Source organism: Barbus barbus (assembly GCF_936440315.1).
Source record: "Barbus barbus genome assembly, chromosome: 6".
Lineage (NCBI taxonomy): Eukaryota > Metazoa > Chordata > Actinopteri > Cypriniformes > Cyprinidae > Barbus > Barbus barbus.
The window spans coordinates 7,257,145-7,274,424 of NC_136734.1; the positions used below are offsets into that span (position 1 = coordinate 7,257,145).

The following is a 17,280-nucleotide window of genomic DNA, read 5'->3' on the forward strand; positions in this document are numbered from 1 at the left end:
CTGATGGAAACTTGCTGTTTTGGCAAGGGGCAGGACAGTACTGAAATGCCGTCTAAGCTGTTCGCCAATCACAACGCACTGGGACAGCTAACCAATCACATCATATATATATATATATATATATATATATATAAACTGTACTCACAGATAATGTACTGTTAATAAAAGGTCACTTATGTGTACTTAAAGGAATTGTTCACCCAAAAATTATAATTACCCTCTTGTCGTTCGGCTCCTGTGTCAGCAGCACCACATGCGTATGTGGTACTGTCGTGAACACGCATTACAGACTGACACGGAAAAGAAGAAATTGTTGAATAAAGTTGTTATTTTTGTTTTCTTTGCACAAAAAAAGTATTCTCGTAGCTTCATAAAATTAAGGTTGAACTCCTGATGTCACATGGACTATTTTAACGATGTCCTTACAACCTTTCTGGGCTTTGAATGTGGTAGTTCCCTTGCTGTCTATTCAGGGTCTGAAAGCACTTGGTTTTCATCAAAAATTTCTTAATTTGTGTTCTGAAGATGAATGAAGGTCTTACGGCAACACGAGGGTGAATAATTAATCACAGAATTTTCATTTTTGGGTGAACTATCCTTTATTATATGTTTATTAACACACTTAAGTAAATTTTTTTTAAAAGTGCACTTTATAATAAAGCAAAAAGAGTTTTACGTTCCATTTTAATCCTTTTCAAGAAGTACTCATATTTGACATGTTGACTAACATATACAGCACATATAAAGTACTTGATTATACACTGCCCTCCAAAAGTTTGGAAACACCCCTGGCAAAGTGTGGTTTTGGACTATATCAGCATAAATCCTTATCATTTTTTGGTGCAAATGCATTAAAGTAACGTGACATTATCATTGAAGGCCAGCAATAAAGCATAATAATGGCAATATATACATGTCAAAGTCAGACATGTCCCTTTGCCAGCTGTGATGCCTGGTTACTGGTTTAAACGTGGCCCAGGTTTTTAAAAGATTTTTGGGTCAGCACACCTTAATACTATAGCTTCAACAATTGATTGCCAATTCAAAGTCAATGTCTGAATAAACTGACAGCTCGGATGCCCAGATTATGCAGAGCTGTAATAGCTGCCAATGGTGGATAACTGTTTATGTAATAAAATATGTTTTCTTAGTTTGTGTTGTCCCTTCTCAGTGCAAAACTATCACAAATTAAAAAGGATTCATGTCAATATTGTCCAAAACCACACTTTTCTAGGGTGTTTCCAAACTTTTGGAGGGCAGTGTATATTATATATTAACTGTATTGTTTGATATTACATTTAAAGTGAATCCTTTATTTCTTCAAGTATATTATTTTAAAGTGTATTATTTCACTAATAAGTACTCGTTGCTAAAGTTCTTTTTCCCAAGGGGCAATACATCTAAAGCCCTGTTTACACCTGTTGGTCAATCTGACCACGAGTGTAAAAAAAATAAATAAATAAAAAGGAAATGGTGCCCAGAACGTGTGAACTTCATTCATAAATCCACATGTGCATTCATTCAAAAGCGTCCACGACATTCCTGCTGACAATAATTACAGGTAATGTACAGTAAGATGGATATCCATACTTAGACAGTCGCTGAAATCAGGAGCGTCATCTTGGTTTACCCTGACCTGAAATAACCTAAAAGTGACATAAAGGGCTTCAGGGAAAAACTGTCCTGGTGACAGTCTTTTCATGAGACTTCCATCATGTACCATTGGAGAATCAGGTTAAGAGATAATGGCAAGGATGTGACAAGTCCAAGGTGATTCGGTACGGCCTGTTTGAGCCTCTCAGGGTGATGGTAGGTGACAGCCGCTGATCATTGCAGCAGAGCGGTTCACCCGCTGTATGCTGGTCATGGAGCAGGAGGCAGAAGGAAACCAGACTGTGATGAATGAGGCTCTCCATGATGGATCTGTAAAAGTGAAGCAGGATGATGGAGCGTTTTCTGTTTCCTCAGAAAGAGCTTTCTCTGTCTGGCTTTCCAGATCATGGCAGTGATGTTGTACTCTTGTGTGAGGTTATTATGTTCTTGAATGATTTCTTTCCAGAAGGAGGGGTGATGTTGGCTCTTTTACAGTCTATCCTCAACAAATTCTTGGCAGAACACCAGTCAGTCATCTGGACTTCGTCTCAGTCATCTCTATATATCAGTGGTCTATCCGTAGCCTCGCCATTGGTGGTGTACATTCATTAATATACAGTAGCTACATTTACATGCACCAAGTTTTGTTCTGAATAGATATATGCACATGTTAACAGTGCAAAATGTTCATATAAACAGAACATTCAGAATCTGAAATCAGATTGGATTACGATTTATGAAATTAGTGCGTGTAAACATACTTAGTGAAGTACAGAGAGAGGGACAGAACACAGTATTAAGGAGGGACACCAATGTTTGTGATCTTGGTTTGCTTATGCCTAAACAATTTTCTCTCTGTCCATTAGAAAATCAAATTGGCAGACGGAAGAGGAAGTCAGTTTATGATCGAGACACTTTGGGATTAATTTTTTCTGTCTCCTTTGACCTCTTGTGATCAGATTTCATAGAGACCCATAAAGACCCCATGTCCTATTGATATTAGTAAATTCAGATCGTGTGTATAAATGTGCTCTTACCAAATGGACTGGAGAGGACTTCCTTGAAAGTTTGCCATTCCTTTTGCATTATTCATTGTTGGCTTTTAGCAAACCTTTATTATTTTAAACAAATTAATATCAAACATTATCCCCCTTCTTCTATCTGTGTTTCTGTATATAAAGTACACATAGGTAATGTACTGGAGAGCTGTACGTTGAGCAGATTTAGTTGTCTTTTGCATTCAGTCTCAGACTAAGAGCCAGATTTACTAAACAGGGCAAATTAGCATAATTAGCAATTCCATAAAAGTGCAGATGAAAGTAGAAAGTTCTGTGTTTGAATGTTTTTATGGTTGTTTTGTCTTTTATTATTATTATGCATTATTTTGTAGTGGTTTTATTATTGCTTGCTTTGCACAGCACGGTTCATTACTTACTTTCAAAAATCTTCAGATGATGAAAGGAATGTTTATCATCTTCAAAGTAATTCATTTTATTTGTCATGTCTTCCTTTGATCAATGTGCGAAAAGAAAAAAAAAATCACTATACCTGCACACTAATGTCACATATCGTTCTGAGCATTCATGCGATTGTAATTTTGCAGCAAACAGCTGAGAAGATTGAAAGGATGTTGGTTTTATTTATTTATTTATTTTTACCATCATCTGTGATGGATTTTGAATTCGGGTGGCCATTATAGAATTGTGGCATGACAAGAGCATTTGTAAAGGCACTGACATCATTTGTAATCTTGCCAAGCATTGTCTTATAAAAACACTGCATGTCCTAAAACAATCAGCGGTGCACTTTTAGGGCATTTGCAGTGATCGCTACCTAATCCTTTTAAGTGTTCACTTCACCTCTATTACTGAGAGTGTGGAGAAATGGCAGAGGAAGGGAAAGCGCTTTAAAGTTCCTCATGTCACCAATGCTGAGGAGGGTGAAACACAGGGAGACTCCATCCGGAGTGGTATCGTGACCTCGGCCCAAGTAAAGAGATCCAGAAATTAATCCACTTCAGCCACCAGTTACAACGAAATTGTATAGCTTTACCCGAGTGTTAAGCTTGAGATCGGAGTGATATACTTAAAGACACGTACTGAATGTGAATGCAGTTTTATTTCCCAGATTTAACAATCATCAGTCAATGTGTTTGCATCTGCATCTTAACATAAATAACATAACATAAATTTCTTTGCAGTTATTTATCAGAATGTTCAAATGACTACTAACTAGATTAAGTCACAACTTGGCTTTAAGTAATTTAGCACGGAATTAAAATCCCATCTAACAAAAATAAAATAGAGCTGGAAGCAGCAATTATGAGCCAAGCGCAGCATCAGAATAACAATTGAACATACAGCATTTCTGTAAACGATTTTAGATGTAAAGTAGAATTATAAAACAAATGCTTTTAACATTTGACCAATTGTGTGTTGCAATTGTGTTTTGGAGTTGCATTTCAAATCTTGCAAAAACTATAAATGTAAATGAGTAGCTGCAAATGAGAGATATATGATGCTAGTAATGTAGACAAAAACTAATTTGATTGCAGATCACTTTTTATGCATTTCCACTGAAATATTATTTAGATTGGAAAATGATGGACAAGCTTTAAAAAATGTCCAGTGAATGTAAGACTGTTGCAGTAGAATGCCATGATGACAATTCTGAAATGTACTATATAGTACTTATTAGAAAAATGTGAAGAACCTAGAAGATGTCTCAGAAACGCTAAATTTTATAGTAAAAGGGAGTGTTATTATGGATTATGGGCTTGCATATTGGCCGGAAGTACTGTTTGAAGTTAAAAACGTCTTGATGATGGATTTTTTTCTTACAAACACACAGCTTTTCTCTTCTCAGGATGTTAATTGATGGACTGGAGTGGTGTGGTTTACTTGTGGATCATTGTGATGTTTTTAATAACCTATTTGGACTCTCATTCTGACGGCTCCCATTCAGTGCAGAGGATCCACTGATGAGCAAGTGACGGAATGCTACATTTCTTCAAACCTTTCTGTGAAGAAGCAAACTCATCTGCATCTTGAATGGTTGGCATCATTTACTCACCCTCATGTTGTATCAAACCCATATCAAAGGTGGTTTTTAAAGTACATTATTTAGATTTTTACATTGCTCAAAGAACAAAACCGAAAGACGTACATAGAACAGTGGCCTTACATTGAACAAGTGAGTAATTGCATTTTGAACCAAATGTCCGATTGTAGTAAGAAGTTATGATGGCATGTCAAAACAAGTGTTTAAATACATTATATATTAATATAGAAATGCAATATGCATAAAAAGCTGTTCAGTTCCGTCCTCTGGAGCAAAGCGGGTGGTGAATGATGATGATTCATGCTCCTCACCTCAAGTTTGATAATCCACTTCAGCGTTTCTCCTAGAGTGGGCGGTCAGACACAGATGAGATCTGACTCTGTAACAACAGCTAGCGTTCACATGCAGGTTGTTTGGGAAAGCTTTATTAGACTTTCTGTTGTAGCTACTGGCATTTTTTGACATTTTTCAACAAGTGCAAACTGCTCCGACAACATAATTTGAATGGTGAAATACATTATTTATTTTGGAAGGAAAGTTTTCAGCAAGGACCTCTCGGAATGAAATATACATGAAGAACAACTAATAAGATTGTCCGAGTTTATTCCATGCTGAGTTGTGAAGGCTGAGCTGTTGCCAGTGGGTGATCTTGTTAAAATTGTCAACTTGGAAAGTGCCCGCTCTCCAGTCGCCAGAAATTTCTCCTTTGGATTCATTTGTTGCTTCTTTCTTCTTATTCCTGTGATGAAAGCTGAATTTTCAGAATCATTTCTCCAGTCTTCAGTGTCAGATGATCCTTCAGAAATCATTCTAATATGCTGATTTGTTTCTCAAGAAGCATCTTAATTATTTAAAATAAATCTTAATATAATAAAATAAAATTATTACATTTATTAATTATTAAAGATCACGTAAAAATAACAGTATAGCTACTGGACTAATAAAAGACAAAATACTGTACAGCCTAAAATTCAGCCCAATTTACTGTGATGATTTGATGGAAGTTTCTGTATACAGTTTATCCTTATTTTGAATTACGCATTGCATTGTGTTGTGTTTTAGGGTTGAAAGAAATGTTCATAAACTTAACAGAAAAGGCTCTGGTAATTTTCTGCTATTATTCTTTTTCTGCAGTATTTTTCTTACAGTGTAGACAGAAAAATATACTGTAATTCCGTGCTACATTTTCACTCAGCCAAAGGCAGAATATTTTATTTATTTATTTATTTTTACCTTTCAGGCTTTTTGTGTTGTTTTACATGTTAAAAAGTCCATGCTGGTTTGATTTTCATAAAATTCCTCTGTAAAGCATCAAGACGACATTTATTCAAACGTAGGGAACTTTTCCTTCCATATGTCAGTTGTATTTATTTTTTGAAGGCAGGTTTTCTTTCATGTATCTTTATCTCTACTGCAAATGAAACAGCTTGTGTGTGTCCATCATTTGAATATCCTCCCTGGAGTTCAAGCCAGGTGTGTCTAAACCATTATACTGTGGCGATGACTCCCTCCTGTGCCATTAGCATAGAGAGAGAAGATGCTTCCAAACCTTTGAAGGATGAAAAGAACTGAGAACGCTGGAGAATGATGAGGTGACGTGTTGGACGACACAGAGAGATGGCTGAATTTTGAACAGAGCAGAAGGACTGGACATGGAGGAAAGGGGAAATGAAGAGTGAAACCAGATGAAAAGCGAGAAGAAATGATATATGCTCAATGAGAGCAGAAAATAATGAGACAAAAAAAAAAGCAGAACACATGTGAAATCATTATTCTGAAGGACTTTTTTACAGGGACTGTTCTGCAGGCTGTGATTTTTTTACAGAATTTTGTAGATCTTAAAAAAAGCTGTGCAGCAGGGTTCGTTTGCCAAGTGCCAAATGAGAGTAAAAATTGCCTTTGGCAAATAATTGGAGTGACTCGCCAGTTGGCCGGAAACTTAATAAGGAAATGCAACATAATACATGGTTTAGGTGATGTAACTGATGCAAATCAGGATAAATAAACTATCTAAAAGAGGGGGAAAAATGACATTGTTGACATCCTTTATGATGTGTGTGACTTAAATCTTAATTTATTATCATACACTAGTGTAAGAAAGAAATTAACACTTATATTCAGCAATGCATTAAATAGTGACAGTAAAGACATTTATAATGTCACAAAATATTTCTATATCAAATAAATGTTATCCTTTTTTTCTGTTCCAAATATCACATGTAGTTTTTCTTTCCATGTCAGAGTCTTACAAACTAGGGATATTATGTACAATGTGTTAAGTATAAAGTCATGACTACTCATTTAAGCTGCTTAGGAGTGGGTGATATGATTTTATATGCATCACTTAAAATAAAATGTAGCGAAAATTGGCTTCTTCAAGGAAACAGATTTGGAGAAATGTACATTCCATTAGTATCCTCTGCAGTGAATGGGTGCCATCAGATTGTGAGTCCAAACAGCTGATAAAAAACATCACAATTATCCACAAGACTCCAGTCCATCAATCAACATCTTGTGAAGCCAAAAGCTGTGTGTTTGTAAGAAACAAATCCACCATTAAGACGTTTTTAACTTTAAACTGTCACTTCTTGCCAAAATATGGGTCTAAACCATAAGAATGCTTCATCTTGTGTAAAGGTCCCCTGTTGTAGTCTCACTTTAAAATCGACCTATGCTGTTCTTTGAAGAAGCTAGACAGCTAGCTAACAAATACACACAAAGCAGTTTATTCTTTCCAGAATGTTTACTTCTGTGATTGCTCATTTCCTTTTCATTTGTAAAAAAGCATTATCTTTCTCTAATGCATAGACTGTTTGTGGGCTGAACTGAAATCGTTGCTGCACACTGACTATTGCAGAACTAAATAAACACTGAGTATACGAAGAATAATAAAACTGCAATATTGAAAATGGTCTGTATGTGGCAACTATATGCCATGACCAGATAAAAGGCAGAACACCACCCACATAACCCATAAGATTTTTTTAAAAAGGTGCTGTATGTAGGATTAACTAGGTATTGCAGTCCAAATTCAAAATATTGGAGAGGGTTTTTTTCACCCGGCCCCTCCTCCTCAGACTTGACACACACCAGGTTGCCAGATTAATGACACCAACAGGAATGAGTGCACATGACGATGAATCAAATGAAATACGCTGTGTTTTCTGCCAACTGACAACCCGGGTGCCGAAATGCAATTGGTTAATCTGGCAGTGGGCGGGTTTCACAATCCAAAACAATGACTGACATTCCGGCCCGGAACGCACATTTTCAAAGGAGAATAACTGACTGTAGCATTGTTTTTCAGATAAACAAGTATGATAACTTGGCATGTTTCTTAAATATCTGCAAACATATTATGTTATTTTTTATTCTTTAGTAGAGTCTTAAAAACTTACATACAGCACCTTTAACTCATTTAAGACTGTGTTTATGAGGTCACTCGCCAAAATGGGCATCTTGACCTATTTTTGTGTGTTTTTGTCCACTGAAGCACAAAAGTGAACTCAACGCGGCACTGGTGCACTGTCTGAAGCATTTCTGTGCATGTATTTTTTTGTGTGTGTATTCTACGTGCTATTTATACACAGAAACTGACTTTGGCATGCATACAATATGCACGTGCTTGATATACTACAATACACAGTTTTTGCGTTCATTTGATACGCACTTTGTTGGCGTGCATATAATACATATTTTGGCCTACTTATAATACTCCCCTACCCCACACCCATAAACCTACCAATTCCGTATCATATGCACTCCAAAGCCCATTGTTGCGTATAAATAGTACGCCAAATAAAAGAATAAATGTGTGCCATTGAAACACACTTTCATAAGATTGGTTTATGTTCACAGAGAGTTGCTTCCCAGACAGCACGATGGTACCGAATTAACTTCACTTTTGCATATTATCATGCTTGATAGCGTACTCATATAGTCTATTGTAATGCTAGTTAAAGAATGCCAGGAAAAATAAATGAATGAAGCATGGTGGGATCTAGAAATCCTCTCACATCAAAATCCACCCACATATTTGTTTTGGAAAACATTGACCACCAATTATTTTGCTTTCAGGGCATTTTAATGCTTTGGAACATAAAGTAGGATTCATTTCTCTCAGGGCTTAATCAAAGACAGACCCTTGTACTTCACTCTTGATTTGCAGCCGTCCTGCACTAGATCAAAATTTTGTTCTGTTTTCCCTGTTTTGGCTCCATCTGATAAGGTAAAGTTGAGATCTGAATGCCAGGAACAAAGAAACTGGCATGTCAGCTAGGCATTAAACCACTGAAAGGAAGTCTAAACTCACAGCAGCATTCACAATCGGAAGCGCTGTGCACAATATGAGATATTCCACAAAAGGCTGCCATTTCAATTTCCGCTCCTTTAATAGTTTAATGAATGCAAGTCCCACAATATTATGCACAGCAGATATCATCTCCTATCTGAGACTAGAAGCCAATGGGGACAAAATAACAAAACAGCCTTTAGAGTCATTTTCCTTCCCGCAATCTTTTGCTGTCTCTTTGTGGGGTTTTTCTCATTAATTGCCTTTAACGTTTTCAGAAACGTGTCGAATGAGTTTCTAGTCCTTTTGATTGGCATGGGAGAGGATTTTTCTTTTCCTTTATGTGTAGTCACCATTTGGTAGTTTGTGAAGCTCCATGAAAGAGGAGCAGCAGGTCATGCACCAACTTATGAAACAGACATATTTGGTATCATTTGATGTCTGTGCAACTCTTGAAAAGCTCCAGCAGCCATTGACCCACAGGTCAAACATCACTCCAAAACAGCTTTATTAGGTCACACATGTAATTCTTACGCTTAATAATGAGGGACACGCATTCATTAAGATGAAGGCAGACGCTTAATTGCACAGTGTCTGATTAAAACCTGGAGGTCATTAGATTGACTAATGAGAGTAAACACAGAGGCGTCAGATTGGGCCACGGAGGTTTCTGTGCTCCCTCATTTCTCTCATCTCTGTTGTCTGCTCTGATGGAGATCACGTCTACGTGTCTTTTACAGGCTACCATTGAACGTTTTACATTGCGCTTTAGGAAAGTGCTGTAATTCTTTAGACTTTTTTATGGGTTCTCTTAATCACTGTATTGATGGCGCTCTGTGAATGACTCATCGATTAGACTAATATAGTGTTTGTCTCAGTGAGTTCATGTGCTGTCTTTGTTCTTTACACCTCCTTGAGTTCTGTTTCCAGCAGACTTTCTCTGTTTCAGTTGCTCTGTGAAACCATATTTAATTGCTTCTGTATATTTATTTCTTCATGACTATAGCCTGCATTGATTCAAGTTGTTGTTGTTTTTCCTCCCCTCAAATACACAACTAATTGTAGTAAATTAAATATAATTATTATAGAATAAAAAAAAAAGAAAATAATTGTTAACTTCAACTATATATTCATAATGGTGAACTATTTGTTACTATTTATTTTATTTTTAAAGGGGTCATATGACATTGCTAAAAATAACATTATTTTGTGTATTTGGTGTAATGCAATGTGTTTGCATGGTTCGTGGTTCAAAAAACACATTATTTTACACATACTGTGCATTATTGTTGCTCCTCTATGCTCCGCCTTTCTGAAACGCGTACATTTTTACAAAGCTCATCGTTCTGAGAAGCGCGGCGCGCTCTGATTGGCCAGCTATCCAGTGCATTGGGATTGGTTGAATACCTCAAGCCTGAAACGGAAATGTTACGCCCCTCACCGTATTGTGATGGCCTTTCCCAGCGAGACGAGACGAAAAGAATAAAACCCATTACAAACGAGGCATTTGTTGCATCCAGTGGGGACATAATTACTGATTATAATGACTTATACTGTCTTTTTATGTGTCGCGTTGCATTGCACTGCGTAAACATTACCATGTCTGCATTTGTGATCGGAGAAACGACAAACAACATGCACTACTCTACACTGCTCAAAACTTACGTTTGAATCGTCAGTAGCAGAAATGTACTTACAGGCTATGAGTCAGAAGCATCAGACTGTCCTTGCAAAGTTGGAATTGCCCCACAAGCAAGGCTACTCTCCTGCCCGGTTCAGGAAATAGTCCTCCGTAAATTGCGCCTCACACACTCTAATATTTGGGTTGAACTGTTCTGGAACAGTGTTGTAAATACAATGCTTTGTAAAAAAAAAAAAAAAAAAAAAATCCTTTTTTTTTGTTTTTTTTCAATCACATAGATAGCAACACTTTTTATGGTGCTATAAATTTTGCATATTATAATATTATATTATATTATGTGCATAATATCCAATAAAGTATATAGAATGCAATGTCAAACATTGTACTTTAGTTCATTGTCTCCATATAAAACTATCCCATAGTTGGAAGCCATTGCTATTCAGCAGTGTGATATGGTTTATTTTCTTGCTTTATTGCAAAGAATGATCTAACCTGTGATTATTTTTTTCACAGAAAAATTTAGGATACAGTATTTAAAATGAAAAAATGACACATATAGCGAAGTCCTAGTAATTTATTTGCAGGGTATAATTAACTAACTAACTAAATAACTAAATAAATAGGAAAACATCTAATTAAGCAGTAATATATGTGACCCTGTCTGTTTTCTATATAAAATAATCCTACATATTGTAAAGAACAATCTGTGAAAATATAACTGTTGCTAAGAGTGTCCCCTCTTCAGTGATATATATGACCCATTTATGGGAATATTCATAAATTTTTGTAAAACAAGTCTATTTATTATGATAAAGCAGTGAAACGATTGGGGGGACCAAAAGAGCTTTATTGTAGCAAGTCACTTCACTGAAATGATTTGTATAACTTTTGCAACTTAAATAGTAAAATTATGGTAACACTTTAGAATAGGGAACACTTATTCACTATTAACTACGACTTTTCCCTTAATAAATTTCTAATTTGATGCTTATTAATAGTTAGTAAGGTAGTTGTTAAGTTTAGGTATTGGGTAGAATTAAGGATATAGAATAAAATCATGTAGAATAAGGCATTAACATGTGCTTAATTACAACTAATAAATGGCTAATATGCTAGTAATATGCATGCTAATATGCAACTAATTAAGAGACCCTAAAATAAAGTGTTACCAAAATGGCCATATAAAATATCAGTAGATAATCTCATTCTGGGCTATTGTGCAACATATGGAGTAAATCTGGGAAAAAAATAGTTGTGTATATATTTATTACAAATAAACAGAGTATTTTTAAAATAATTAGATTGTTCAGTCAAGAGCAGTGAGTTATTACCACATTTATTTTATTGTTTGATTAATATTAACAACACAGACACCATCAACAGGTTTACAATAATAATAATACACAGATCTAATATACTGTTACACAACACATCAGACGTTTTTCCCCAGATCTTTTTTGTAGCTTATTGCGATTAATAGCTATTTTAACCTCAAGCAAGTCCTGCTCTTTATATTTATAAAGAAATTAAACCAAATCATCAAATGCAAATACTTTGTCTCCGAAGGACATACAAAACTTTTATTATAAATAATTTATTTTTATTTATTTTATTTATATTTATTAACTTTTTAATTAATTTGTCACATATAGCTGGAAGCAGCACTGTATGTACTTGTTACAAGAGCTGGGCTGTTTTAGTGAAAGAAGATGTATAACCAGAATGACAGCAGGTTTTGAGCTGAAATGTCATGAGTTTGCTGCTTTGAACTCAGATTTTTAAAAATGCAGCACCCTGTGCTTGTGGGAGAATGTTAGAGATCCCTGCATGTGTGAAAGCCTGACGCATCCATAAACAACACTCTGGTGAATATTGTATTGCAGACACGGGACTGATGCTGTCCTGTGACTCTGATCCTTTCTCAGGACAGTATGAAGAGTATCTCAGTCTATATTATCAAATGTGTGTTATATGATCCAGTGCACTCACCCTGCTGACCCACTTCCAATATGCCATTAAAATAACTAAAGCACCATAACACTGCAAAAATCCCTGCGCACCCACCCTTGAAAATAAAGAAAAAATAAAAACTGTGTGTTTTCCTGATGTGCTTTGAAGCACTGCTCTTTTATTTCTTGCATGATGTTGTTGTTGCTTTCTTTGAATTCATCCAATCTAAGGCCTTTAGTCTTGAGGTTTAGTCTAGTCTTTAGTCTAGCGGCTCTCTGGGACTGACACTATGTGCTCAATGAAATCACATATGAACTCAGAGTGGCTCTGCCATATGGACTAATTATTTAAATATAAATACAGATATTTATAATTTGATAATCATATACATCATGTCTCGATTCATTTTGCAGCTCAGACAAGCAAACGCACTGTTCAAGAACTGCATGAAAGAAAGTCTGCAATGCTTTTTTTTTCTTCCTGCATTTGAAAGTATGAATATGTCAATCAATCAGTCAGTCAGTCAGTCAGTCAGTCAATCAATCAATATTTAAGAAGTTTGAAATACCTTAATATGTTTTCACATTCAAATAGTCAATGTTTTGAAAACTACTTACTGTGAATTACTGTGAAGTAATACAGTAATATAAAGAATATGGGCTAATAATAATAATAATTAGTAGTAGTTGTAGCAGTAGTAGTATATTTATTTATTTATTATTCATGACATAAATCATCCTGTCTCCTGAGCAACACTACAGACCCCTTTCATCCTCTCATGTAGCACTTCAAGATAATAAACTGTGATGGTAACGCCGCCAGACTACAATTGTCATTTCAGTTGTTGATAAGATCATCTGCGTGTTTGCTACACACATCCATATATTCATATGAAAACTGTGTGGTCATAAATGCTAAGCTCAAAGCGTCACGTCTGCATTATCTCATCATTAGCAGATGGACACCACATATGTTATCTTTGCACATATTCCCAGCTCCCGCGGGATATACATGTGATACATATGTAATGAATGTGAAGCTTGTCGAGTGCTGATGTTGACTGTCAACTTATTCCAGTATCTCTTTCATTGGCTATCTATCTGCATCAGCATCCTTTAACACCAAACCACTCTCACAGCGATGATTCTTCAGCATAACAGATCAGGGAGCCCCCGAGCAAAGAGTAAACACAACAAGATGTACATCAAACATAAACTGCTTATAAAGAAATAGAGTTTAGCTTGTGACAGCCTTAGAGGAAGAGCATGCATCCAAACGCATCCACAGTCATCTACAACTTGCTGTCCTTTAAGGTCCTGATGCACTTCAAGTCAAATCGAAGAACGAACTGGTGTGATGACATTTAGAACAAAATCAGGGCTAAACAAGGTTTGTTTGAAACAGATAACCAAAGTGGAGTTTCTAGAAAAACTGCTGGTGAACACCTCCAATCTACCGTTGGTCTGTGGCAGATATATGATACTGTTAGTCATAAAACTGCCTTATTTGATGTGGAAATCTTCTCAGGTTCATTTGTGGCCCTGGGAAACAACAGTCTGTAGCAATAGCCAAAAATACACTTTTTATTTTATGCCAAGAATCATTAGGAAATGAAGTTAAAACTTAATTTTTGACTAGTAATATGCATTGCATGTTTACATGAGAAATGCTAAGCAGGTATAGTGATCAGCTTATTCTAAAATGCTACAAATAGCATAATTCTGCTTCATTTAAGGATTGAAATCCACATTAGATCGAAATCAACACTGAATGGTGGTTTACGGTGAGATTTTAGTAAATACTTATTATATTACTTACGTATTAATCTCATAAATTGAGCACAAAAATCCCAAACAGAGCATAACAATCCCAAAGACTTACACTGAAGGAGAGACCTGAGCCACATCAGTGGCCATGAACACACTGTTAAGTCTCACGAGTGACAACCGAATTTAATTGGGAGGCAATCTTCTAAATTATCGTTTTGTGTGTGTATGGAACATTCTGCCGTCTCACACTTCTGCCTGTGATTTTTGATCAATGTAATATTACACTGACCAAAGCCTCATTATGTTCTGCGATGTTAACTAAACCACTGCTGACAGAGCCATTGTGTTTTGTTTATGTTTGAAAAAAACAACACTTGACAAGGGTTGCCATGTCCACATTGTCACAGATCGGCCAGGCTCCCAAACCAGCCAATCATAACGAACACCATCATCTGAGTTCTAATGGAGCACACCTGCACGTCATCTGAACTTCATCACTCCACACTATAAAACCACACACCTCACTGCACTCAGACATCTGGTCTCGTTCCTACGAAGTGGACTCCTATATGCTATCACAGCAGTTTACCTGTCACTTACCTGCCTGTCTATTTACTTCTTGGGATCCCTCCAGCGTTGTGTGTATCCATCTCCTGGTTCCAGTTTCAGCTTACGATTTCCTGTCTAGAAAGTAATCATCCAACAGCGAGGTGTGTGGTCCTCTCAGCATCCACAAGTTCCTGTCGAGACAATTCAGTCCAGTCATCCTATCATCTCATCCTAAAAAGTATATTTGCATGTTCTACTTACCATCTCATCCTCCGTTGATTGCTCAGCTGTAAATCAACACCACTGCTTTGAACTAATCCTTTGTGTGAAGTCTGCTTCCATAACACGCATATTATAGGAGATGTTTATCAAGCATCAGATAGGCAGATGCAGGTAGAGATATTTTAGTATGTGGAATACTTCCAAGATAACACATCTGGAATTGAGTTTATTATAGGCTTGTTCTTATTTACCAACGTAATAATACAACAACCAAAGACTCGTTATGCACAACAGTTTTAAATAAACCATCATCAACAGAGCTATAGTGTTTTGTTCATGTTTGTAACGAGCATGCTCTTAAAGGGTTGCCATATTATTATAAGCGCCACTTATTAAGCATCTTTTGGGCTTGTTGTTTGGGCTCGGCTCATATATTAATCGAGGCTGTGGTGTTAATAATGTAGACAGATGCAGGTCACAATATCTGCCTCGTATCCATAACACATTTGGATTTGATATTATTATGGGCATTTTTTAAGGAAGATCTGGCAACGCTGAGTCAATGTACCCTGTGATTTCTTGTGCTGCCACTACAAAAAAGACAACTCTTGTTAAGCTCGGGTCTGTATACACAGCATATAATTTGTGTAAATACGGTTGTCACTACCTGAATTTTTCGGGAGTCAGTTCGGTTGTAGAATGTGGTGGTCAATCCTGAACTGTGTGTACAGAACAGCATCAAGCACTAAAAGGTGGGCAATGAGACTATTGACCTGGTCATGTAATTTGACAGCATAGAATACCCTAGCAACCACAAGACAACACCGTGACAAGCACCCACAATGTGCTACTTTTGCACAAGCAAGTAAATATAACAGTCCAGCTTGACTTTGTCTTGTTTCAGAATATGTGGGCCGGTCAGTTTGACATGTCTGTTTAATGGGTGTCTTATTGAGGTGGTGGATCTTTTCCTGAATTCTATGGCGCTGCCTTGGCAACCCTCATTAACACCCTTTCCTTCCTGAGAAACTGCTTTGTTCATCACATAATAACTCCCCACTGAGAACACAGTACAGTACATGTGGTCTCAAAAGTTTTAATGGTTACCTGGTAACAGAAAGTCAAGCCCAGCATGCAGATGATGATCTCTGTGTCCCTCTCTCTCATCCCAAATCATTCACAGTGCCCAGAAGGACTGAGGCCCATGAAGGATGGTTCAGGCTGCTATGATTACTCTCTGGGAACTGATTGTACGGACGGCTTCAATGGAGGCTGTGAACAGCTGTGTCTTCAGCAGTTGGTTCCTCTTCCTGATAACCCAACATCCAGCAATGTGCTCATGTTCTGCGGGTGAGAGAAAACACACATGCATGAATGTGAATGCAAGGACATAAAGAGCACATACGTCCATCCAGAGAGTGGGTACATTATTACTTTCCCATGAAATATATGCACATATATTAAATTCTCATACAGTATATGAAATAAGTATCAAATGACGTAAAAACATATATGAAACCTATCAGGAAAAAAAAATAATAATAATAATAATATACACTATATTGCCAAAAGTATTGGATCACCCCCTGTTTGACTACTTTAGTTATTTCTATGAGTACAAATCTTAATGTTTAAGCATATAATGATATTCTACGGAATTTTGCGCTTCTAATTTTATAGCAACAGTTTGGACAGGACCCTTTTCTATTCTAACATGACAGTGCCTCTGTGTATAAGACACGGTTCAAAAAGACATGATTGATTCAGTCAGTGTGGAAGAACTTGACTGGTCTGCAGAAAGCCAAGTCCTGATCCCAGCTGAACACCTCTGGTGTGACTTTAAATGCAGACCTTGAGCCAAAAACTCATCACCAAACACCAATGACTTGTATAGACACTATAAGGACAAAAGTGTTGGGACACCCACTTCTTTAGAACAGAAAAAGGCACTAACAAAACTGTGGCAACAAAGATGGAAACATAATTCATGTATTTCCATCTCTGTTGCAACAGTTCTGGATGTGTCTAAAATGACAGTACACTTATGTACAAGTCATTGGTGTTTGGTGATGAGTTTTTGGCTCAAGGTCTGCATTTAAAGTCACACCAGAGGTGTTCAGCTGGGATCAGGACTTGGCTTTCTGCAGACCAGTCAAGTTCTTCCACACTGACTCAATCAATCATGTCTTTTTGAATCGTGCCTT

The 17,280-nt window shown here is 36.6% G+C and overlaps 1 protein-coding gene across 1 annotated transcript in view; it reads left to right on the forward strand.

Annotated features, from left to right (window-relative positions):
• Positions 1 to 17,280, forward strand: part of LOC306870996 (astrotactin-2-like) — a gene marked incomplete at its 5' end in the record, with an annotated part of 500,403 nt that overhangs the window by 333,936 nt on the left and 149,187 nt on the right. The window contains 1 exon segment of the mRNA XM_079418633.1: positions 16,260 to 16,426. Coding sequence (XP_079274759.1) covers positions 16,260 to 16,426 — 167 coding nt within the window.